At 39.0% G+C, this 26,855-nt stretch overlaps 1 protein-coding gene and 1 pseudogene across 6 annotated transcripts; both read left to right on the top strand.

Annotated features, from left to right (window-relative positions):
• The first annotated feature begins 5,507 nt into the window (after window positions 1–5,507).
• Window positions 5,508–18,786, top strand: LOC138329997 (uncharacterized). Of its 6 annotated transcripts, none has more exons than XM_069277326.1 (3): window positions 5,508–5,655; window positions 13,915–13,951; window positions 16,957–18,786. In XM_069277326.1, exon 3 carries the CDS (start codon window positions 16,958–16,960, stop codon window positions 17,780–17,782), a length of 825 nt encoding a protein of 274 aa, XP_069133427.1. In that variant the 5' UTR covers window positions 5,508–5,655; window positions 13,915–13,951; window position 16,957; the 3' UTR covers window positions 17,783–18,786. The 6 variants fall into 6 exon arrangements, with proteins under 6 accessions (XP_069133427.1, XP_069133424.1, XP_069133428.1 ...); XM_069277323.1 differs by having other exon boundaries at window positions 5,509–5,655; window positions 16,917–18,786; XM_069277327.1 differs by lacking the exon at window positions 5,508–5,655 and adding an exon at window positions 10,330–10,644.
• Window positions 18,787–26,324: 7,538 nt separating this feature from the next.
• On the top strand, window positions 26,325–26,723 carry LOC138329808 (uncharacterized; annotated as a pseudogene).
• Window positions 26,724–26,855: the final 132 nt, after the last annotated feature.

Here is a 26,855-nt window from a genome sequence, read left to right on the forward strand (position 1 = left end):
CTCGGCTACACTCGTGATCAGGCCATTCGAAGCGCTACTGTTCCAGATGGCTGTTATCTAGATACCAGATTTTCCATTGATCAATAATTGATGCAGCATTGTACAGAATTTATATAATAAGTTTAATATCTGCCTCTTCCAGGGATCGAAGTCAGGACCTCTGGAATACTAGTCTGACGCTCAACTGATCGAGCTAATGAGAAGTTCTCGCTAGCCGAGCGTTGCATTGCTGCCAGTATTGACCAGGGTTACATTTATTATGTTCATTTAAACGTGTGTTTTAGAACATAATAAGATCTATAAAACTCGACCATTTAGAGATCAAAATGACCTCATTGGGACAGCTATTTGTTTGACAACCCAGCAGTTTTCCTTTTTTTTAGCGAGACGCAGGTGTAGAACGTCACTTTGGCTTTGATAATGATATCCTACGTTAGAAGCAAACCCCGACTTTTTAAACCTTTCTCAACTTCTTCCTCACTCAGAGCCCATGGGAAACATTAGACAATCGTGTTCTTTTCTCCCATACTTGACAGGGTTATTCCGCGGTTGCTAGGGAAAAGATAACTGTCTTTTACCAGGGTAGGGAAAAGATAGCTCACACACGCTAGACAATGACGTGACGTCATCATTACATGCGGTGTCTATTGTCGACGACGTCGTTGATTTTGACGCATTGCGACGCTCCTATGATGGCGGGCTTTGGAAATGTTTCAATATAACTGTATTTTCATATTCTTTTTCGTTTAAAGCCGCATAATCCGTATCTTTCAGGGTCCGTAAATCAACAAAAGAAAATTAGGGTACATATATTATAAAAAGTTATCAACTTTCCCCTAATTACACACTCAAAAAGTCCCGAGTTCAAAAGAAATTAATGATTAAAAATTCGATATCCAGAGTGTTTGAATATGCATTTTCAATCGTAGACGATCACGTGACTTTCCAGACCAAACGAAATGGCGTGCCCAGTCAAAAGTGTGTCGTTCATGTTAGCAGGAACTTCTACGGAAGAACTTGTTACTTATCATGAACAAGTGAATGTTTTGTTATGTGATGAAGTTAAAGAGTCCCCCAGAACAATATATATACATTATCGTCGTGTAAACAATACTTCCATTCGGTCATTTTGAGTGTTTACAATACGGCGATCGGTTGACTATGCTTTGCCTAATTTCCGGGGGCCACCGGAGGGATTTTTGTGGGAACGGTATTACATCGTACTAGATAAGATAATAAATTGTACAAAAATGTACCAGATATATAAATAATGGTATTGATAAATAATGAAACAGACAAGACACATCGTACTATATAGAGACGAAAATGGTTATCTACATGTAAATCTCTGGTGATATTTTTTAAAATAAATATCTCAGACGATATTTGACTTGCCTTGGATAATTATAACTTGTTTTATAAAGGTCCAAATGAAATATAATAATAAATCAAGTAAAATAAGCACGGAGAGCAAACTTGACATAATATGCATTTTTGTTCAATGTCATATGTGTAATCATGTATACATACATATCTATTAGTTAAAAAAATCACCATGTACCGCCTTAAACGAGTATAAAACTTAATACATGTTATTGTATGTATATTTCTGATATTTATGTTGGAAAAGCTCCATGTTCGTTAAAACATGATGATAAATTTCTGGTGAAACTATAAACATTTGGTTATATGATTTCAAGGATTACAGAAAATATAAAAAAAATTAAAAGAAAGAATGGGGTTGAGGTTGCAATAAGGCGGTTTAATGTGTGTTAAAAGTTCTGAATGTCTAACATGCAGTTATGTATATATTTTCTGTGTAGATAATGAAGACAGCTCCCTTGGTTAAATTTGTGATGTACACGATAGCTTGCCAATGAACCATATAGCTACCATATAAAATGATGTCCAGTCGTGAATTTGCCTCTGAATCAAATGAATTAGAAACATGTATAATGAAAGACCTAGGTGTTTCTTATAAAATCATATTCATGCACAAATAGCACATTCATATACATTGTATAGTGTACATGTACACATATTGTGCATTGAATTTTAAGTCAATAAAAAAAATGACTGGAGTTCAAAATAGCATCCAGTAGTAAATAAGCTGACCATAGCATGTGATTCTCATGTCATCACAGTAATTGCAGTAAAATTCATTTTTTAGTATGTATATAGTCTAACCTGGTGGAAAATCTAACTTTATTAGTTGTATTTTATTAGTTTATTTTTATATATTCAAGCAATCCCATTTCCTTTAGTGTGATCTTGCTCCAAACACTAAGTGAAGTTGCTAAGAGCTAGTACATGTAGACCTTGATTGACCTGGACTAATTAGAAGTTATTGTCAGTCCATTCCTTTCTATTTCAATCAAAACTTAAAATATAGTCAATAATGAATAATGCAATTTAACAACATGCATCACAGGCTATTGTCTCTACAGATACATGGATATTCTTATATATATGTGCAATCTGTGTATTACACAACAACAAGATTTTTTTATTACACATAGGGATATATGCATATCTATGGAGCCAAAATCTTGAGATGTGACACTGACTTTTGACCCAAATAACCTTTGATCTAGCTCCAGTCTTGTTTGCTATTTATTTCCTGTATTTGAACATTTCTAAAATGAACACTGCATAATTAAACAACTCAGACAACTGACATATATTATTTTAATTGGTTTATTGTTCATAAATTGGAATTACAGCCTTGTCCCATATAAATTATTCAAAAGTTATACATACTAGGTATGTAAACATGCAATAAGAATTATTATTCCTTTTTTCATTTGTGTGAACAAGAAATAAATAATTTGAAAATATCCTGGTGAAAATAGTTAAGAATTATGCTAGGTTTGTTCTGTCCTTCCTTCTTGAAAATAGTTTCTTTCTGGTTCATAATGGGTACATTACAAACAGACTTTTATTTTTTACTGTCAGTTTTGATCTCAGAGATACATGTAGTTGTTTTTCCCTTTTATTTTTGGGCGAGCTGCCATCAAATCTTGCACTTCTGTCATCTGGTTGAAGGTCCCATACATTCTATAAAGAAAATATGGAGTAAATGTCAGTTATGTACATAGATAACTACTGCATACATGCATGTACATAATCTTTCAGAGTAAGCCTACATGTAAAACAAACTAGTTCCAATTGTTTTCTGTCAAACACAAATTTATAACAATTACACATTTTTTGAACACGTTTATCAAAATCAAACCTCACTAGATACTTAGTCATTTCTTGAATTACAGGGGTCTAGGCATTTTCATGTGAAGAATAATGGTACTAATTAGTGCCAGAATTTATGTAGCCTAACTGTATTGGACATAATATATAATACATATTTTAAAAAGTCAATTACTATTCTTTATTTACACCACTTATGATGTATTGGTGTGAATTTTATATAATTAAGACCAGCAGATAGGATAACCAGTACACACACGAGCACTGATGAAGTAAGTTTGAAAGTGGCTTCTTTAATACAGCAATATCCATAGCATACAGTAAAAGGATATATATCACTGATATACATAAATACACAAATAGATATCGGAAAAAAAATATCACACTCCTGACGCTGTAAGCCTGTAACAGTAGCTACATACATGTATGTACATGTATATCGTACATGTATAACACTGAAGAATGCGATCATCTTGTATAATACGACTCTACTAATGCTTCTGTTGTAATCCAAGATTAAATCTGTTATATGTTCCCCAATTTATCAACACTTTTCCTGATTTCTAATCTCTATTTTACTATGGTACCAATTCCGAAAAGCGACCAAACACTTACAATAGAATATAACTGTTCCCCCTTCGGGGCCCCACTCACCTTATAGAGACGAAGAGAAGTCAGTTTATGTGGTTTTGGTAGATCATTCACAAATCATAGTTGTTGTCATAGCTCGAATTCTTTTCCATATAATATTCTCAGCAATTCACAACATTTCTTAGTTTAAATGATTTCCTTATTCACTTCGAATCAGCAGTTGATTCTAAGCCGGCGAGCTTTCACTGCAAAGCTCGCTCCATTGCGGTAAACAACTTTTATTTCCGGACATGCGCAAAGTAGCATTTCTAAGCTTTGGAGGCGTTAACTTTTGACTTTCTGGCGGACCGCGCATAAGTCTAAAATAAAATTTTGTATATTTATATCTTTGGACCTCTTAACTTTCTAGACTTGTAATTTGGGGAAAGTTCATAACTTTTTAGGGCTATTAGACCATATCTTGTCATTGTTTGTTTTACGGACCCTGAAAGATACGGATCATGCGGCTTTAAGTATGGAAGAAAAAGAATCTTACAAGGACCTGTCAGGTGGACAGGGATATTTCAACCCTCGTGAAAGATTTTGGACGCCAAACCTCGGCAAGCCTCAGGTTGACCAGCCAAAATCTTTCACTCGGGTAGAGCTATCCCTGTCCACCTGAAAGGCCCATGTAAGATTCTATTATTCTACAATAAACCATGACCCAAATGTAGTGTCAACAGGAACTATTACTCAGTAGTGGGTAGACGCTCGAAAGCACGTGACCGCTTATTTTATGTGTTGTACGAAATAATTCACTGTGCGCTCCTTGAACATGAGACTTTCGGAAAATACAACAGCAACACCACCGGTTAGCAACCATATTGTATAACGTGAATTAGACGTTGCGTAAGAACTTTATTTGTTTTCATGGATACTATGAAATCATGAATATTAAACCGCGAAAGTTGTTTTATACATAATGGAATCACAGCTTAATCGGTCAACCATGACTATTTCTAAACATGAAAGTAAGTATCCGCCAATATATCATGTAATACAGTATATGGATAATCATTTAGTATTGATATTCGAAACTTCTGCTTAATTCTAAATTGAAATGCCTCGTAATCTACAATACACATTGAGGCGCTGCGCGTCGCTTACCGCAATTACTTGTCACTACATGTATTATGGTTCAACACCAAATCTGTAAATATATTAAATAGAATATTAAAAAATGCGATAATTCAATTTTAATATGTTAATATAAACCTTAAGTTATGACGTTAAACACGTGAGCGATTCTAGGCTAGCGATCCTTGATTTGTATCCCGCTATTAGGAGCGTAATAAAAGCGATAGCAATCTTCATGACTGTCGCTTATAACTACTGGAATTTCCACTTATCTTGTGATAAGATTCAACACGGTAAAATAACAGATGGTATCGCGTGTTTGTTCAATTTCAAACAAAACCTTATTAAATAGATTTACCACTTCACAGTGATTTATTTACACTTTAAGTCGATATATTGAATCTCTTTAAATCGTCAAACACTCGCGATGATTTTATCCCATTTCGAGTAATACCTCCCGGTGGGTTCCGATAATTTCGCCCGAAAATCAATATCTCTAGAGTAATCCATCGCACTAGTGGTGTACTTAGCTGTTCTGTAGTATCATCTAGATCAATACGTTTCGCTTTTGTTTGGGTAGACGATAGGTGTGAATGGATTCAAACTTGTTTTATGGTGCTGAGATCAGATTGCCGTCTATTTGTTCAGTATGTGAATGCTCTTTTATAAAGTTGCTCTGCCTGTCCATTCATCGAGCTAGAATCGACAGAGCTCGGATGGGCGATGAATCTTACTGACTAATAGGTAGGTACATTACTTTTATAGTTTATATAACATCATTTCGCTTCTTTTAAAGAAGCAATACACTTTTGATAGATCCAAATGATTATATATATGTTACAGCGAGTCTGATTGTCAGCAAAATCATGGAGGATACTTTCAATAAATTTCCATTTGCAGGGAGAAGGTATAATTTCTGTTCTTGCAAATAGGACGAATTGTACCTATTTCCCCTATTGCATGATCGTAAAAGGCGACTAAATTTATAATATGATCTTTTCTCTTCTTCCTAACTATCAATGTTCTTTCTTACGTGCCCCTTGACACCGCCTCACTTTTGGCCTTCTGTTGACCACTCGCCCCTATGAGGCAGGCTGTGGGTTCTGTCCCCAGATCGAGACACATTAAAGTCTATAATAGCGGTAGTTACTGTTCCTGCTTAGCGCTCAGCATACAGGGAGTGGGACGACTAGTTCGCCCGTTGTCAGTATAATGTGAGTGTGTTGCTTGGTGTCTTCGGTGGCATGCTGCAGTGATATAGCACTATAAAAAGGGCAACAATTCCACTATACAAGTTCCCAAAATGCACACCCGTACTTCATACACGCAACACACCACATACATGTACACGGGAGGTCGTACTTACATGACCCTGGCTGTTAATAGGACGTTAATCAATCAATCAAACAAAATGGGGTAATGTCAGTGTATCACACGAATATAGAAAGATAGATGAGGGGACATACAAAGCATGCCTGCTCAATTTCCATGGATAATGTTACATGAACTGCACATTTTCTGGCCATATTTAGTATTGTAATACATATATATTCTGCAAACATGGATGTATTTTCCCTCAGTCCACTTTCAACCTCTTGGCATCTTTGATTACTTTCTGACTGTGGATCTACGTAATTGAGTTTCTTATTTTATGTGTATGCAAATTGGTACTTTTTGGTATGTTTATTCGTAGAGATTTAAATAAAACAATATAAGCAAAAAATACTTCGCCTCGAACAATTCCATTTTGGGAGTATAAATCATTCCATTAAAAGTATTAAACAATTAATGTGGAGCTAACGAGTGACAACAATCATTTTTTTAATCATTTTTTAAAGAATGAAATACACCATTGGCACATAACATCCTTATTGATACACGTATTTTAGAGGCGACATTTCGTATGTCAAAGCCGCTTTGCCATGTGCTAGCTGTTGATATATTTACTTTCTAATCCGCCATTACTACCTATTGGTGCTATGATTTTTTTTATTGTAAAATTATTTAAATGACAGAATGAACTGTGTAAATATATAGCCGAAACATGGTTAAATGTCAGTACTTGACCTAATGTAATACTATTTTCTACTTATGTAATGTCACAAATAATACCACCAAAGCAATGTTAACAGGTATACTGGAATCACCTTGTCCGAATTTATATCTGTCATATGCAAATTGTTCGGACTACTAATCCTAAACTCATTAACTAATCTTATACTTCACTGTAATGTTTGGGATCGTGTGTAGATGTTCAACAAATATTTATTTTTCCGAAATTTGTTGTTGCCACGGTAACCCTGTCACTATACACAGGTTTTGTAAAATTTTCGAGGCAACTGAATTCCGCGTTTTCATGCCTAAGCGCTTTTTTTCATAGCGATGAGGTTTCGCGATCCAGGCTTCCATTGTTCTATCTTACTTCTATTGTTCTACCTTACTTGTATTTGAAACATTTTCGTGAAGATACATTTTCGCGAATTCGTATCGCCGGCGAAATTTGATCGCACGCGAAAATAAGTTGGTTTACAATAACACATTAATCTTTGAACCATTCAATAATGGTTGTCATGGAAACAACGGAGGCTTCGGGTTGGCAAACATTTAAATGATGTCTGATGAAGTTGAAAATTGTTATTTAGGGGTTTAAAGGATCACTAATGCTAAGGTTATAGTTTTGACGGTATCCGGTTTTATTCCTGAGCACATTTAGTTACATTACAGTTACACCAACAAATCATGCCATCAGGTCGCCATGGTCTCAAATATGAGGTATCTGGGGTATACATTGTACGTTTCTAGTTCTTTTTGTCGTGTATGCTTGTTCATATGTCATAATTCTAATGTCATTGTTACTTTTTATCATATCACTTTTACTTTTAATTATATCATTATTATCTGTTCTTATGCCATTATCACAAGTTAACAATTCTTATATCATCAATACCTATTTTTATGTCAGTAATATACAATCATTATAGTTCTCTGTGGAAGGATATATCTAGAACTGTCTCCCTGGAAAGAGTTATTTTCTCGAGGGCGAAGACGTCGTTGCTTGTGCAAATGTCATCAATTCTGTAATGATGTCATTCTTTATTCATTTTTTAATTTTTGTTTAAATTTTGTTTTAATCTTAAATTGTGTAACTACATGTATCCTAGCGTTTGCTTAACATAATAACATTGCATTGCTGTTTTTCTAAGGCTCATTGAAACATTTTAAAACTGCGGAATATCTTTATCCCATTACATTTGTTAAAATATTGCTATCTCAGTATTACGAGGGACTCTGTTTAATGAACCGTGACTGTTATCCGTAAACCTCAACGTAATTCAAATCATGTTGATGTAATGCTTGTCCTCAATATTGATAAAGGGAATGTGTTATGAATGTCTGATCCCGTAGATATGTATTCAGTATATTACCTTAAGTGCCCCGAGATTGCACGTGTAAGCGACTGGAGTGTGTATTCGGCATGCTGTTCACAGTACGAGGAGGCCATATTTATTGTCATTCTTTGTATAAGACTGTTTTTCAGTCGTTATAAAGTAGTCTTCCTATTCACAAGAGGCTTTAAATAACCATCAAGCTGACATATTGTATTAACCCTTATATAAAGGATTTAAACAAATACTTCAGAATGTTAGATTAACTGTCGATGGGTCATACTCACATCACTCGCCCCTCTCCTGTAGCGCTCATAGACAAACAATTATAGCGGGAAATGCATGCACCTCCCAGCTGTATTTGTATACTACAAAGACACTGTATATGATCGTATTCTCTCTGTAAATCGCGACTGTTTGATAATAATGTGTTTTAAATTGTGAATTGAAATATTTAATGTTTTTACTCCTACATTACAAATATTTGGGTAGTGTTCGGTATTTGTTGAGGAATATAATGTCCTGTCGTATCAAAGAAAGGTTTAATATCGCTCTATTACTTCATATGGAATGCAATTTCCCACAAACTGAAGACACACAGTTATATATATCTACAGTTTTAATGTTCATACATATTAATTCTTTATGTAAAGCAGTTTTGATATCAAATAAGTTTATTTTATTTGTATGAACGCGAAGTTAGAATAATAATAATAATAAAAAAAACGTGTATTAAAAATAGTTACAAATTTTCTATGATGAAAAATGTATTCCTGAAACTTTCTTGTTTATAACACGTATGCCATAAGTCGATTCGGAAAATAGCTCGCATAGGTCGAATGGTTAAGAAGACTGGAGAAATAAACTAGCAGAAGTCGAATGGATTAGAACAAGTATACGATGAGTCGGAAAATTAACTTGCATAAGTCGAATGGAACCAGTAACTGTAGTTAATTGAACAACCAACTAATGGAAAAAAGACCTTCGAAATGGCCTCTATGTATACAAGATTGTGCTCAGGATAGAATTTTGACCCGGCCTCTGCGTGATTGGCTAGTTGTTTTCTGACAGGTAATTATTCCTAGATAACAATGATATGAATTTGGAAATCAGATTGACATTAAGATTCAAAAAATAAATTTTGATAATGAATAGGTAAAAATATTAAATTTCACGATTTTTTAGTGTAAAATTACTTATTTCAAAATACCCTGGTTGGAGTTTGAGCTGAAGGATCCACACTTTTTCTAGTGTTGCAATTTAATTATAGCATACAATAACTAATATTCTGCTGTTTTAATAGTACATTACAAAACTTTAACAAACTTTAACACTGTGGACTATGTAAACTTACTTAGTTGGTTGATCTCTATAGCACCGCAGTATAGTCAGTCATTTTCACCAGTCAAAATTAAGATATCGATTTTCGTTTTAGACTAAAAATGTAAAATTTTATTTTGGCTATTCAAGAATACAAATTTCATCTATTTTTCATTTTTTCGCGGGTCAAATTTTCCAACCAAAGCTATATCCCGCGAAACTGTGAAAATATTATACTCGCAAAAACGACCGGCTAGTTATTATATAATATGCGACATAAATTTTTTAATTAATTCAGAAGTACAATAATTAATTTTTAAAGAATACAACAACTGTATATTTGCCAGAAGGTTCTATACAGTATATATAATTCAATATAGAAATGTAATTCAAACACGATGAATTGTTTGAAATAGTATAAAAGAGTGTTTAAAACATTTATAGAAATACTTAAATGCAGTTTTGAAACCGTGGAATCCAACGATGTTTAACAACCTGTGCTATTTCAGCCGGTGACATTCAATGATGTAATTTTAGAGGTACTTTATCATTCTCTAGTCCCATTAAAGATCAATGATTCGGGGAGGTTAAATATCCTAAGAAAGCCGACAATGCATTTCTACATTGTTGGCAGGTGAATGGAAAAGGAGTATATCGTAATACTCAACCAGGGTACAGCCTTTCACACAAAGGGTTATAAAAGGTAGTCTGGTTGTAAATCGACATTTTTGTCGAGCTTACCAAACCAAAGAAGATCACAGAAACTTGTGTAATTGTAGATTACTTACACACGTAAACACTGAAGTGATTGAACAGAGCTAGATATGCAACAGAATGCTTCTGTAGCGGCATATAAGGGGCTGGTCAAATAACAATTCCGTGTTTAAAGACAAAGAGAGTTTACAGTTCTAAATGGAGGAAGTGATCTTCAAATAATCTTCCAACAGGAGGGAAACGATTTGTTCAAATAACATGACACAAGGAGAGGGACGTGGGATTAGTAATACATTTCTGGAGGAGAGATAAGGTATGTTCAAAAAGCATTTCGGAGTAAAGTTAAACGGGGACTTCAAATATATAACATTTTCAAAGAAAGAATATAAATCTTCAAACAACCTTTCTTCATTAGGAATAATGCATGTTCAAAACGAATTTCTGAAAGAAGGGTTTTCAATTTACATTGCTTAAATAACCCTTCTTGATGATGGTGAAGGGTTGTTCAGCGAATAGTTTTAGGGTTAGGAAAAGGGATCTTCAAAATAATTTAGAATGTTGAAAAGTTCTTTGAACAACGCTAGGAGAGAAAGGCACAATCAAATGGTCCTTCTACCCATAGAAGAACGGAAACGATCGATCAAATACTGTTTGCTAAAAAGGGGCGTATGTTAAAATGATTATTTTCTATAAGGAAAATGTTAGGGGAGGGGCTCTATGTATCATTTCTTACTGGTGGACTTAGGAGGAAAGTTATGCATCAACGTTTCTTTATAACGAAAGATTACGGGCTTATATGCTACAAATTATGTTTTTGTGTAGATAGAACTATTCGTACTGTACGTCCAATAGCTGTGTGTGTCTATCAACAATTGCCACAGACTATGGCTATATTCATTGACATTATACTTAATATATTGATGTATCCAAATATTATACATCTTCGATGGATTTTCGACACAATGCAAGTCAGCATAGATAACTTTTTTATATAAAATCTGCTGAAGTATTATCAGCTACTTCCAATCGTAAACAGCGATTAAATTACGAAACATCCATCCCTGAACTTTGTCATAGCAACACTAAAGGTTCTGTGTGTGATGATAATTGAACAGACAGTTCAATCATCTGATGTACACCACAATAATCAAATAACTGTACCCCGTGTGTCTTTGAAGTTTGGCGTCTCTCTCTGTAATCTTCAAAGATAGTCTCAGCTGGTTTGTGATTTCTCATTAAATGACTTCAGATTTGCTATGAAATAGTCTAGAGGTGGATATAATGACGATGATAGTAACCCCTGGGGTGTTGAGGATATGTAACCCCAGGGAATCTTTCAAAAGTTAATCGCTTTCACACTAGTAATGTATATTAAGTCCTTTCAGTCAAGTATGCAGTTAGATGTTGATAATGTAAATACTTACATCTTTGAGTTGGGGTCGCGATGGCCGAGTGGTTAAGATGTCCCAACATATCACCACAAACCCTTCACCTCTGGGTCGCGAGTTCGAATCCCATGTGGGACATATAGAGTTACCAAGTACTGCCCGTATGCTGGTGGTTTTTTTCTCCGGATATTCCTGCTTTCCTACACCACAATCATTATGGTATGTCCTTAATGATCCATGATCCGGGGGGTAGGGGCCGCGGTGGCCGAGTGGTTAAGATGTTCCGACATATTACCACAAGCCCTCCACCTCTGGAATGCGGGTTCGAATCCTATGTGGGGCAGTTGCCAGGTACTGACCGCTGGTCGGTGGTTTTTCTCCGGGTACTCCGGCTTTCATCCACCAACAAACCTGGCACGTCCTTACATGATCCTGGCTGTTAGAATGACGTTAGCATTGTCAAACCAAAATCTTTTAACTGTTTGTATGAGCTGTTAACAAAAGAAATCTTATCTTTGTTTTTCTTGTAAAATACCAGTACAATTTTCAACCAACATACTCTTGTTTAATTCTTTACTTTCACTTGCCTAATTCAATCTAGATAATCTCAGGCCATATATTATTCAAATGATATTATCGTGAATGTCTTTTGTGCCATTCGTTGACAATTTAATTGTTCGAATTAAACTGAACGAACGCATTTATCTTTGAGTGAAAAAAAAATCAACAGAACACCGGTATATAAGCAAATTACAACGCAATAATACATAGTCCGAGGTCTCTTATAAAAATAAAACATTTAACATTGTAAATCACCCAATGGTTTATAATAGCATTCTGCTCAATTAAAGCGTGTTTGAATTACCTTTATACCACCTGCCACACTTAAGATGGCTTAAATCGTATCCCAATGGGATCGCCAGTTAAAACCTAGTTGTGTTTAAGTGTCCAAAACAGTCACTACATGCATATAATACATCGTAAAAGGTGGCACTCAATCTGATGCAGAAATAATGCTATAAAACACAGATTTCTGTACAATTCATAAATATTATTAGAATGTAGAATAACAATTTGATATGTTGGTATAAAGGTGGGGGGATAATTCGTCTGGAAGTTTTAATTTTTAAAATGAGGAATTTTATAGCAATTGCAAATTGTTGTCATGAATATTGTAACATTTTAATTTTGTTCATTGTAGAAACGTGATAACAGTTCAATACCCGTGTATTGTTCACAATAGAAATTTCATAATTTGGAATTTGCTCTTTTTAGTAGTTATAAAACATTTAATGTTTTTGCTACACATTTATTCGAGTTATTTTTTTACTGTAGAAACTAGTGTAAAGAATTGAGCATTGCTCACTGCAAGATTTTAGGAAAAGTTGAATATTTGCAATTGATCACTGTAGGGCCTTGCAGCACTTGAATTTTGTTCAATGTAGGACTTTGTAATGGTAGAATATTGTTCATCGAAGTGTAACGACCTCTGGTGTATATTGAGCTGTATTAACGTATTTATCCTAACACGGATCATTCATCTGAAAACCTCATCAGCTGAAGAAATATAGATCTGCTTATAATCTATTCAAACATATGGTCATGTCATCTTTAATAAATCAGCGAGTCGTGAACACTGGGGGTATCTATATATTGTCGTGTCAACATCACTTGAAAGTCTGTAAACATATGTATATTTATTTTGTTCACTGTTAATGCAATATATAAAAGCTTTGCCTGTGGGTATCTTATAGTGTCAGTTCGTCTAAGTGAAAGATATTGGATATAGTCTTCTATAGGATATCACTGATTCACACTGGGTTTATTGAAGCGAGACATTATTTACACCGCTAGGTGCTGGAGTAACTTGTGAGAGAGCGAAAGGTGATAGCTTTACGAAAATCGATTTCTACTTAATGAACAAAGTTTATAACATGTAACTTATCGTAAAATGTAAGCGTACTGAAAATCGATGGCATCTATGGAACAACTCTGTTAAGTATTTGTGGTCAAATTAGTGTAATAGAAAATCTGTTTTGTTGTGTTTGACAATTCCTCCCGGCTGACAGGGCTAACGGTTTACTGTTTTGAAGATGTTGACATTCATTGCACGACAGGAGTGTCGGTATCCGTGAACGTGAATAGGACCAAATATCGATATATACCCGTCATCAACTTTTCTCTCTCTCTTTCAGATATGGTGAACTGGTTACACTAGGATGACCTTCTAAGGTAAGCGAAACAAGTTAGTTTATTGTTTAATACATTAATCACTAAATGTCAATTGTGTAGTATTAGTAAATGGTATTAGTAAATGCGTGACAGAATTTGTTTTTTGTGCCATGTACACTATTGATCTAGCTAACTTTACAAATTCTCTCATTATTTAATTTTCACTTTCCAATCGAGCTTTCCGCTTTCCTTTTTTGCGAGATATTTCCAGACTTAAGTCTTCCCCATACATAGACAAATTGCCTTTAGGTCAATTTTATCTGAAAATATCTAGACATAAAATTCATATAAAACTCACCTTGTAATGGGATGAAAATAAGGTCAACTTCACATGAGAAATGTCAATTTCAATTCAAATTGTTTACAAGGAATTCGGGTCAATTTCAGGTCATTTTCATTTTCAGACGAATTTCACCAAAATGATCTGATTAGTTTTTCAAATGAATGTTCAGGTTGATTCCCAGCCATATTGAGGTCAAATCCAGGTCAAATTCCTTACCCGTATTAACGCTACTTTGCTGTGTTTAGGTAGATTCTGAGAACCACTTGACTTTCGCGTACACGATATTTCGCGTCACCGTTATTTTCAGCAAAGCGAATCATCAATTTATAAATTCAATATCAAAGCCTCTTACTGAAAATCATACATCCATAAAGACATTTTTATTAATATTCGCGAAACTTCTGATTTCGAGTTTGAGCTCTGTCGCGAAATTTGGCGATAATTCATATATCGCGATAATAAAGTGGTGTCAGTGGTTAAGTAGACCGGGATTTGACCTGCATTTGCCCAAAGACATTTTTTTCTGTTTACTGACAAGCTCTATATAAGGACGAAACAGTGTTGTAGTGCTTCGTAATTCAGTTTGCCTCCTGCCATATAATTATGTTTTAGACTAGTATTCCTCGTAGGTGTGTCTGATATTTGAAATTACCTGGCGTAATCGTTTCTAATATATGAATGAAGTACATTTCACTGTGTACCAATATTAACGTTTTATCAAGTCAAAGTAAACATCAGGGTTTCACCTTGTTTATTCAACATGGAAATTGCTTTATCATTTCAACAATCTGATTCCGTGTTAACCTCGACTGTTTTCAGATGTTTAAACACTCCCATTATTCATGAGCTGCTACCGAGATGGGCTATTACTTTTATTTAACTTATAGACAATTTGATGAATTCTGTTGTGTATTTATAAATTCTGACGTTGTACTTGTAATGACGTGATTTTCTGATTAGTTCGTTCCAGGACTACTTTATCGTGGTCAACCTTGGTCTGTATTTTGTTTTGTTACAAGTCTTTGATTAATAATAATGAGCTATCTTGTTACCACAACAAACGATTTATACCATTTCCTTACTGGTCCCATTTACATTACCATTGCCCCCTATAACTTCTCACATCAAGTCATTGAAGACCAAAAAATATTTCTCATACATTTTGAGAAAACATAACAAACTTGTTTGTGACCATAAACAGTGATACATCCCAATTTTTTCATAGTAGAGCCATTCAGAAGGTCTCAGATCTTAAAAATGTTAAAATTTCCTGACGAGAGATAATTTCTTCAATAACTGTATTGAAATTCCTTAGATCAGATTACCAAGAATATAAGCTTCAAAACATAATGTTGTGTTTGCGCCTGTGTATTTAAGTATATATAGAGATTGAACAGTGTTTTGATTGCGTTCAAGGTGGTATGAACGCAATGGGATACAGACATATTCAATGTAGCGCGTTAGCGCTACATGTAGAATATGTCTGTATCCCATTGCGTTCATACCACCTTTAACGCAATCAAAACACGGTTCAATCTATATATTTACATAAATAAATCTACCTTTACGTACAATTTAAAAAGGTGATGGTTGCTAAGTTGGGTAACTACGGTAGTCAGGATGACCGAAGATATAGTTAATAATGTCCATTTCGAATAAAAATTGAGATAACCAAGGCGGAACGACTACCGGTATGTATCGTTGTCAGGGTAGTAACGCGGTCCGAAGTGAAGCGAGCCGCCATATTTGATTTTCAACCGAGGAAAGTGACTGTGATAAAGCCTATTGATGGTATGACCGTTGAGCTGCTGAATGTTTGTCATGTATGTATCGGTCTAAGAACGCGATATACACTAAATTCTTCGCAGTCATGACTTTTATTTTATTGTACGGAGGATAGACAAGTGTTTGCGTGGGTGTAGGCCTATTTTGAATGCAAAGACGGGGCCATTTAAGCTGATGATACTGTTTCGGACAGGCTACCTGTAATGGTTTTTTTTTCTGGAAACCTGTATATGATCTGTTAACCTATTGTTCGCTTAGACGCTCCCAGAATTATTCACCGACAATTAGATGTTCTGTATATTTAGGTGAGATGAGTGATGTATTTGACGTAACTATGGGATTCCCCGAACATTCCTGAGGAAAGCCCCCCGGTTGTAGCCCCGACCAGCGATTCATTTTGTAGTAATTTTTTTCCTGTTACAATCCTTGAACACATGTTTTGTTTTGATGTCAAATACATATTTAACTGGATCTAATAAAAACTCTTTATTGTTATTTTAAAATCCGTCAACTTATGACGCAAAATCTTATCGAAGTGTGAACTAGAAGTAGTCCGAACCTGCACTGCGTTTGTATTCATACGTCATTGCGTTTACGCTAATTTGAACGCAACTCCCCTCCCGTTGACTATATAGGGGCATATGTAAATATAAGATACACTCTGTAAAATTAAGTACATTATGACCAAGGGGCAAATCTCCTCGAAAATTCGACAATATTTCCTCCAATCTGTTAGAATTATTTCTTTGCCTAATATTAACTACTTCAAATAATTCGTATCCTACAGACATCTGTTTATAAGGATATCCAGTGTTATCTAGAAAACAACCGTTGATATAATTTCGTTGACATAATACACTAATTAACAAATACTATTACTTGTTTGACTTGTTTCAGATTTCTGGATTAAGTTCCATTTGTGTTTATATCTATCCAGGATGGGACCGGAATCTATTACCATCCCTGGTTACCATAGCAACTCCCCGGATAACATGGCACCAGGCAAGGTAACATCCGGGGAACACCAGCCTGCCGGGAACAAAGGGAGTGTCAGTTTGGCGTACATGCACGGTCCGCCTCGTATTATGCCAAACTACGGTAACAAGCGACGGAGTTTGCTCCCTAAGACCAAAGTCTCACGTGTACTATTATACGATAACATTACCCAACAACAGATGCTGGACGTCAAATTGTCACACATCAAGATTGAAAAGACCAGAACGACGCGTCTGCTAGACCTTCACAGACGATCCTTTCTACTTCGTCAACAGAAGCGACAACAACATCTACAGCAAGTCGGAGTCGTCTTACCCGACATCGACCGCCCAACTAAAAAACAAGAAATTTTATCACGACTGACGAGTCAGCTATCTAAAAGAGCGGTCAGTTCCATGGGCGGAAACGGCAGTGTTACCTCTGCGGAACTAGAAACTTTAAAATTGCCCGATTTGGAAATTTCCCCAAACGACCATAATGGTCCACATGTTATATTTAAGTTGAGGAATGCCAGTGGTGTCACTCAGATATTCCATACCATTGACAATGAAGGTGTGTTTTCTGACATCGTACCACTTTACAAGTTTTACGACAAGACAACAGAGGATCCACGGTTCCAAAGCCTTGAAGGATCGCTTGTTCGAACCTCAGCCCACAATGACGGGTTTAATGAATTGAGTGCCAGCTTTAAGAAAGAATATCCGAAATTTCCAGAACACTTGCAGGATTTTATCACCGAAAATGACACAATTGATACACCAGTGTAACAATCTTCAATTCTTGGTGATAGCTTTGTAGTCCACAGTCAGAATAAAACATGTATTCTTTTGTCCCATATAGATGATCTGAGAGGTTCTCATTACGTCTTACGTAATGGTTCCTGTAATAGTTCAAATATATTTTCTCCGCTGCCGAGCTACATGTACATTTACTGATCACAACTTTTCGTCCGGCCATGGATATGTTAACTTACCAACCTAAAGAATATGTTTCACAATAGATATGCATGTAGCTATGTTATGCTCTTCATTCGACACGAAAATGATTCTTTCAGCTTTTACAAACTGTTTCGCCCCGTCGAGAAATTGGATGGTACGAATCTGATTGGTAAATCTGAAAGGTCACCATAACGTGACCCTAATGGGATGTTGTCAGATCCTCTATGAAGCGGAATGATACAAATGGCAAGGATCAGTATTTCAATCAGATTGGGAAGCCCACTATTGTCGTTGAGGATTATGACGGAAGCTTAAAATGCAAAGTGAATTATTAAATTATTACGCAAAATATTAGATAATGATAATACAATTTACGACACTATGGTTTTTTCACTGATGTATTTTTAACATAGATTGTTGTTTAAACTTATTAGCTCATCTGAACCAATGGTTCGTGTGTGCTTTTGATAAGGAAGAACACCCGTCTTGCGTTGTTATTAAGCTTGGATTATATTAATTGTTATAGTTCCTGATTAATAAAACTAAAATGGCCGCAATGACCACCAGTTTTTTAAAAATATGTTTTATCATATACCTTCATTATCATTTGCTTTGTAGGAATGAGACTTCGGGGAGACATTTTTAATACATTGTAAGAGTTGTTTCTAACAAAAGCTACAACAAACGACGTCCACAGTTATTATCATTGTATGAGCTATGAAAACGACCCTAGGTTTTGTTTGTTGACAAATTAAGTGAAGACTGTAACATCCATTAAATATTATTTTTAATCGTTCATATAATTGTGATAAAATGGCCAGTGAAAACGGAAATTTTGAGTAGTTGTTTTTGCGAAATCTTGGTATTTATTCATACTATTAGCGTCTACAAGCATACGTGAGGGTTCATTTATCTACAGACATAAGTGAGGGTTTATTTATCTTCAGGAATTACAGTGTTTAAACTCTACGATGCTCCATTAATACTCTGGGTCCCACGACAGAGAATTAGCGTTTTGTGTCTAAATATATCAACCAATCATAATAATAATAACGCAGTTGTCGTTTTGTAATTTAGAAAAGGAATCCCAAACATGGCGGTCTTCAGCGATATGGTCAATGTGAAGACTAGCATGTTTGCTAACATTATAGGTAGTGTAGCGGACAAGGAGCTTGATTCATTATTCTATGAATTTGGGTTCGATGTGCGACGACGGTACTAATACTTTTTTTTTTTTTTAATTTTGTCATTTTTTATCAATGTTTCATTTAAAGTGATGTCTGAAACGTAACAGTCAAACATATAAATAAAAATTTATGTTCATACGGAAATACGGAATATCATTGTTATAAAATAGAATTTCCGAAGAGACTTTCTTCGGGAAAATGACGCAGATCGTATCAAGTAAACCAAGAAAAATTTCTACAGAACCAAACGCCTGTGCTGTGACTGACCCTTTCAGATAATAAAATTGTGACCTGCTTTTCGACCAATTCTAATGATAATATAAAATATGACAAAATGTTAAAGAATTGTGCAATATTAAGCCATTCTGGAGAAGGTGTTTTTCAAAAGCAAAATGTCACGTGATATCTAGAAGTACACCGTAGGTTTAAATCTGCAAAATTAGGTCCTACTCATCTGTCCCGAGGTCGCCACGCATATATCAATTTCCATAGCAATACATTTCGAAAATTGCATCTGTGAAATTGAAATTGGCATCACATATTAGAAACATGCTTATTCTCAATTTTGAAAACTAGATAATTGTGACCTACTTAAAATACCACCTTAGGCCAATTAAAATTTGCACCTGAATCAAAATATTAGAAAATGTTATTTAACACCCAGGTTGAGCAATTGAGTTAATCAAGACAATTGGACAATGTCGATGTTTTTAAATTGCCATTGGCAACTACTGCGTTTACACAAGTGTTAACGATTTCCTGGTTGGTAAGGTTATATGAATAGTGTACAATGTAACAAAAAGAAAAGAAAATTTAAATTATGAGCATAATTTGTCTATAGGTATTACATTTATCTTTATTGGCGTCATATTTGATACCTTCCCACAAGAACACATAATTGAAATAAAAAAAAACATGCATCGATCACTTACACTGACGGAAGACGAATTATTAACGTACTTTGATAGAAACTTAGAGAAAAAGATAGAAAGTTTCACGGGCACAGTTGAGACATTTGTTTCAAAGACAGTCTACAGTTTAGTGACAAAAACAGTCTATAGTCTAGTGACAAAAAACAGTCTAGTGACAAAAACAGTCTAGTGACTAAAAAAGTCTATAGTCTAGTGACAAAAACAGTCTACAGTCTAGTGACAAAAACAGTCTACAGTCTAGTGACAAAAACAGTCTAGTGACAAAAACAGTCTACAGTCTAGTGACAAAAACAGTCTACAGTCTAGTAACAAAAACAGTCTACAGTCTAGTGATAAAAACAGTCTACAGTCTAGTGACAAAAACAGTCTACAGTCTAGTAACAAAAGCAGTGTACAGTCTAGTGATAAAAACAGCCTAGTGACAAAAACAGTCCAGTGACAAAAACAATCTATAGTCTAGTAACAAAAGCAGTCTAGTGACAAAAACAGTCTAGTGACAAAAACAGTCTAGTGACAAAAACAGTGTACAGTCTAGTGACAAAAACAGCGTACAGTCTAGTGACAAAAACAGTGTACAGTCTAGTGACAAAAACAGTGTACAGTCTAGTGACAAAAACAGTCTACAGTCTAGTGACAAAAACAGTGTACAGTCTAGTGACAAAAACAGTGTACAGTCTAGTGACAAAAACAGTGTACAGTCTAGTGACAAAAACAGTGTACAGTCTAGTGACAAAAACAGTGTACAGTCTAGTGACAAAAACAGTGTAGTGACAAAAACAGTCTAGTGACAAAAACAGTCTACAGTCTAGTGACAAAAACAGTGTACAGTCTAGTGACAAAAACAGTCTACAGTCTAGTGACAAAAACAGTCTACAGTCTAGTGACAAAAACAGTCTAGTGACAAAAACAGTCTACAGTCTAGTGACAAAAACAGTCTACAGTCTAGTGACAAAAACAGTCTACAGTCTAGTGACAAAAACAGTCTACAGTCTAGTGACAAAAACAGTCTAGTGACAAAAACAGTCTACAGTCTAGTGACAAAAACAGTGTACAGTCTAGTGACAAAAACAGTGTACAGTCTAGTGACAAAAACAGTGTACAGTCTAGTGACAAAAACAGTGTACAGTCTAGTGACAAAAACAGTCTACAGTCTAGTGACAAAAACAGTGTACAGTCTAGTGACAAAAACAGTGTACAGTCTAGTGACAAAAACAGTGTAGTGACAAAAACAGTCTAGTGACAGAAACAGTGTACAGTCTAGTGACAAAAACAGTCTACAGTCTTGTGACAAAAACAGTCTAGTGACAAAAACAGTCTACAGTCTAGTGACAAAAACAGTCTAGTGACAAAAACAGTCTACAGTCTAGTGACAAAAACAGTGTACAGTCTAGTGACAAAAACAGTGTACAGTCTAGTGACAAAAACAGTGTACAGTCTAGTGACAAAAACAGTCTACAGTCTAGTGACAAAAACAGTCTACAGTCTAGTGACAAAAACAGTCTAGTGACAAAAACAGTCTAGTGACAAAAACAGTCTATAGTCTAGTGACAAAAACAGTCTAGTGACAAAAACAGTCTACAGTCTAGTGACAAAAACAGTGTACAGTCTAGTGACAAAAACAGTCTAGTGACAAAAACAGTCTATAGTCTAGTGACAAAAAAAGTCTAGTGACAAAAACAGTCTAGTGACAAAAACAGTCTACAGTCTAGTGACAAAAACAGTCTACAGTCTAGTGACAAAAACAGTCTAGTGACAAAAACAGTCTATAGTCTAGTGACAAAAACAGTCTACAGTCTAGTGACAAAAACAGTCTAGTGACAAAAACAGTGTACAGTCTAGTGACAAAAACAGTCTACAGTCTAGTGACAAAAACAGCCTAGTGACAAAAACAGTCTACAGTCTAGTAACAAAAACAGTCTACAGTCTAGTGACAAAAACAGTCTACAGCCTAGTGACAAAAACAGTCTACAGTCTAGTAACAAAAACAGTCTAGTGACAAAAACAGTCTAGTGACAAAAACATTGTAGTGACAAAAAACAGTCCAGTGACAAAAATAGTCTACATTCTAGTGACAAAAACAGTCTACAGTCTAGTGACAAAAACAGTCTACAGTCTAGTGACAAAAACAGTCCAGTGACAAAATCAGTCTAGTGACAAAAACAGTCTACAGTCTAGTGACAAAAACAGTCTACAGTCTAGTGACAAAAACAGTCTACAGTCTAGTGACAAAACAGTCTACAGTCTAGTGACAAAATCAGTCCAGTGACAAAAACAGTCTACAGTCTAGTGACAAAAACAGTCTACAGTCTAGTGACAAAAACAGTCTACAGTCTAGTGACAAAAACAGTCTAGTGACAAAAACAGTATACAGTCTAGTGACAAAAACAGTCCAGTGACAAAATCAGTCTAGTGACAAAAACAGTCTACAGTCTAGTGACAAAAAACAGTCTAGTGACAAAAACAGTCTACAGTCTAGTGAAAAACAGTCTACAGTCTAGTGACAAAAACAGTCTAGTGACAAAAACAGTCTACAGTCTAGTGACAAAAAACAGTCTAGTGACAAAAACAGTCTACAGTCTAGTGACAAAAAACAGTCTAGTGACAAAAACAGTCTACAGTCTAGTGACAAAAAACAGTCTAGTGACAAAAACAGTCTACAGTCTAGTGACAAAAACAGTCTAGTGACAAAAACAGTCTATAGTCTAGTGACAAAAACAGTCTAGTGACAAAAACAGTCTACAGTCTAGTGACAAAAACAGTCTACAGTCTAGTGACAAAAACAGTCTAGTGACAAAAACAGTCTACAGTCTAGTGACAAAAACAGTCTACAGTCTAGTGACAAAAACAGTCTAGTGACAAAAACAGTCTACAGTCTAGTGACAAAAACAGTCCAGTCTTGTGACAAAAACAGTCTAGTGACAAAAACAGTCTACAGTCTAGTGACAAAAACAGTCTAGTGACAAAAACAGTCTACAGTCTAGTGACAAAAACAGTCTACAGTCTGTGACAAAAAACAGTCTAGTGACAAAAACAGTCTACAGTCTAGTGACAAAAAACAGTCTAGTGACAAAAACAGTCTAGTGACAAAAACAGTTGTAGTGACAAAAAAACAGTCCAGTGACAAAAAAGTCTAACTAGTACAAAACATTACGAGTGACAAAAACAGTCTACAGTCTAGTGACAAAAAAGTCATACAGTCATCTAGTGAAAAACAAACAGTCTAGTGACAAAAAAACAGTCTAGTGACAAAAACAGTTACAGTCTAGTGACAAAAACTAGTGACAAAACAGTCTACAGTCTAGTGACAAAAACAGTCCAGTGACAAAAACAGTCTACAGTCTAGTGACAAAAACAGTCTACAGTCTAGTGACAAAAACAGTCTACAGTCTAGTGACAAAAAACAGTCTACAGTCTAGTGACAAAAATCAGTCACAGTCTAGTGACAAAAACAGTCTACAGTCTAGTGACAAAAACAGTCTAGTGACAAAAACAGTCTACAGTCTAGTGACAAAACAGTCTACAGTCTAGTGACAAAATCAGTCCAGTGACAAAAACAGTCTACAGTCTAGTGACAAAAACAGTCTACAGTCTAGTGACAAAAACAGTCTACAGTCTAGTGACAAAAACAGTCTAGTGACAAAAACAGTCTACAGTCTAGTGACAAAAAAACAGTCCAGTGACAAAAACAGTCTACAGTCTAGTGACAAAAAACAGTCTAGTGACAAAAACAGTCTATAGTCTAGTGACAAAAACAGTCCAGTGACAAAATCAGTCTAGTAACAAAAACAGTCTACAGTCTAGTGACAAAAACAGTCTAGTGACAAAAACAGTCTACAGTCTAGTGACAAAAAAACAGTCTAGTGACAAAAACAGTCTACAGTCTAGTGACAAAAACAGTCTACAGTCTAGTGACAAAACACAGTCTACAGTCTAGTGACAAAAACAGTCTACAGTCTAGTGACAAAAACAGTCTACAGTCTAGTGACAAAATCAGTCTAGTGACAAAAACAGTCTAGTCTAGTAGTGACAAAAACAGTCCTACAGTCTAGTGACAAAACAGTGACAAAAACATTTACAGTCTAGTGACAAAAAACAGTTGACATTTATAAAATATGTCTAGTGACATTTGTTTTCAAACTAGTCTTGACAAAAACAGTCTACAGTCTAGTAGTGACAAAAACAGTGACAAAAACTGGTGGGTGGACAAAAAAAAATGTCTAGTGACAAAAAATATGTACTATAAGTCTAGTGACAGTCCTAGTGGAGTTTTTGAAAAAACAAAACATTTTCACTTGTCTACAGTCTAGTGACAAAAGTTACAAAAAACAGGTCTATGGTATGACAGGCTGTAGTGGGGGGGGGAGGGTCTAGTCTGACAAAATGTCTAGTGGGGCAAAAAACAGGAGGACAAAGTCAGGGGGGGGAGTGGATATGAAAACAGTGAGGACATTATTAGTGGGGGAGGGGAGGATAGCATAGTAAAAATTACTGATGTTACAGTATGGGGGGGGGAGGGCAGACTAGTGGATAAAACTGGTTGGGGAGGGGGAGACGGAAAAGAAAGTACTGGGGGGACAGGGCTATGTTCAAAGAATAGGTGGGGGTACAAAGGGGGACAGGGCAGACTAAAGATGGGTGACTAAACTAAATGGTCTAGGACAGGAATGTAGTGGAATGGGGTTTATGGTTAAGTGGGGAGGTACTGGTTTAGTGGGGGGAGGGGAAGGGGGGGGGGTACTGGTGGGGGGGGAGGATGGGGACTACATGTACTGGTAGGGGGAGGTGGATAGTGGACAAAGGAGGTACTGGTGGGGGAGGGGGAGGAGGGGACAAAGGGGGTAGTCTGGTGGGGGGGGGGGAGGGGGGAGTGGGAGGTACTTACTGGTGGGGGGGGAGGAGGGGGGAGGTAAGGGTTCCTGGGGGGATGGGGGGGGGGAGGGAGGATTAAGGGGGGGGGGTACTTGTAGGGGAGGGGGGGGGATCTATTATGTATGGGGGGTGGGGTAGGGGGGGGGGCGGGGGGGGTGGGGGTGGGGGGGTGGGGGGGGGGTTAGTTACAGGAGGGGTGGGGGGAGGGGAGGGGGGACTAAGGGGGGGGGGGGAGGGGGGGGGGGGGACTAAACAGGGTGGTGGGGGGGAGGGGGAGGAGGGGGGGATGGGGGGGGGGGGGGGAAGGTAGGGGGGGGGGGGGGGGGACAGGGGGACTAAGGGGGGGGGGGGGGGGGGGGGAGGGGGGGAGGGGGGGGGGGGGTAGGGGGGGGGGGGGAGGGGGAGGAGGGCGGACTAAGGAGGGGGGGGGGGTGGGGGATCAGGGGATACTGGTAGGAAGGGTACTGGGGGGGGGGAGGAGGGGGGGGGGGGGGGGGGGGGGGACTAGGGGGGGGGGGGGGGGGGGGGGGGGGGGGGGGGGGGGGGAAGGGGGGGGGGGGGGGGGGGGGGGGAGGAGGGGGGACTAAGGAAGTGGGGGTGGGGGGGGGGGGGGGGGGGGGGGGGGGGGGGGGAGGGGGGGGGGGGGATAGGGGGGGGGGGGGGGGGGGGGGAGGGGGGGGGGGGGGGGGGGGGGACGGGGGGAAGGATAGGGGGGGGGGGGGGGACAGGGGGGGGGGGGGGGGGAAATAGGGGCGGACTAGGTGGGGGGGGGGGGGGGGAGGGGGAGGGGGGGGGGTTACAGGGGGGAGGGGGGGGTGGGGGGGGGGGGGGGGGGGGGGGGGGGGGGGGGGGGAGGGTGAGGGGGGGGGGGGGGGGGGGGGAACAGGGGGTACTGGGGGGGGGGGGGTAGGGGGGGGGGAAAGGGGGGGGGGGGGGGGGGTGGACTAAGGGGGGGGGGGGGGGGGGATTAAATTAAATGGTGGGGGTTAGGGGGAGGAAATTTGGAGGGGGGGGGGGGGGGGGGGGGGGGGGTGGGAGGTTGGGGGGGGGGGGGGGGGGGGGAATGGGGGGGGGGGGGGGGGGGGGGGGGGGGGGGGGGTGGGGGGGGGGGGGGGGGGGGGGGGGGAGGGGGGGGGGGGGGTACTGGTGGGGGAGGGGGGGGGGGGGGGTGGGGGGGGGGGGGGGGGGGGGGGAGGATATGGGGAGGGGGGGGGGGGGGGGGTACTGGGGGGGGGGGGGGAGGGATAGGGCACTGGGGGGGGGGGGGGGTACTGGTGGGGGGGGGGGGGGGGGGGTACTGGGGGGGGGGGGGGGGGGGGGGGGGAGGGGGGGGGGGGGGGGGGGGGGGGGGGGGGGGGGGGGGGGGGGGGGGGGTACTGGTGGGGGTAGGGGGGGGGGGGGGGGGGGGGAAGGGGGGGGGGGGGGGGGGGGGGATGGGGGGGGGGGGGGGGGGGGGGGGGGGGGGGGAAGGGGGGGGGTGGGGGGGGGGGGGGGGGGGGGGGGGTTAGGGGGGGGAGGGGGGGGGGGGGGGGGGGGGGGGAGGGGTGGGGAGGGGGGGGATGGAGGGGGGGGAAATTATTAGGAGGGGGGGGGGGGGGGGGGGTAGGGGGGGGAGGGGAAATATGGGGGGGGGGGGGGGGGGGGGGGGGGGGGGGGGGGGAGGAAGGGGGGGGGGGGGGGGGGGGGGGGGGGGGGGGGGGGGGGGGGGGGGGGGGGGGGGGGGGAGGGGGGGGATGGGGGGGTGTAGGGGGGGGGGGGGGAGGGGGGGGGGGGGGGGGGGGGGGGGGGGGGGGTGGAATGGGGGGGGGGGGGGGGGGGGGATAGGGGGAAGGTACTGGTGGGGGAGGGGGGGGGGGGGGGGGGGGGGGGGGGGAGGGGGGGGGGGGGGGGGGGGGAGTGGTGGGGGAGGGGGGG

Source organism: Argopecten irradians, chromosome 8 (genome assembly GCF_041381155.1).
Source record: "Argopecten irradians isolate NY chromosome 8, Ai_NY, whole genome shotgun sequence".
NCBI classification, from domain to species: domain Eukaryota; kingdom Metazoa; phylum Mollusca; class Bivalvia; order Pectinida; family Pectinidae; genus Argopecten; species Argopecten irradians.

Coding starts and splice junctions, on each gene's coding strand:
- LOC138329997 (XM_069277326.1), top strand. CDS start 16,958: ATGGGACCGGAATCTATTACCATCCCTGGTTACCATAGCAACTCCCCG.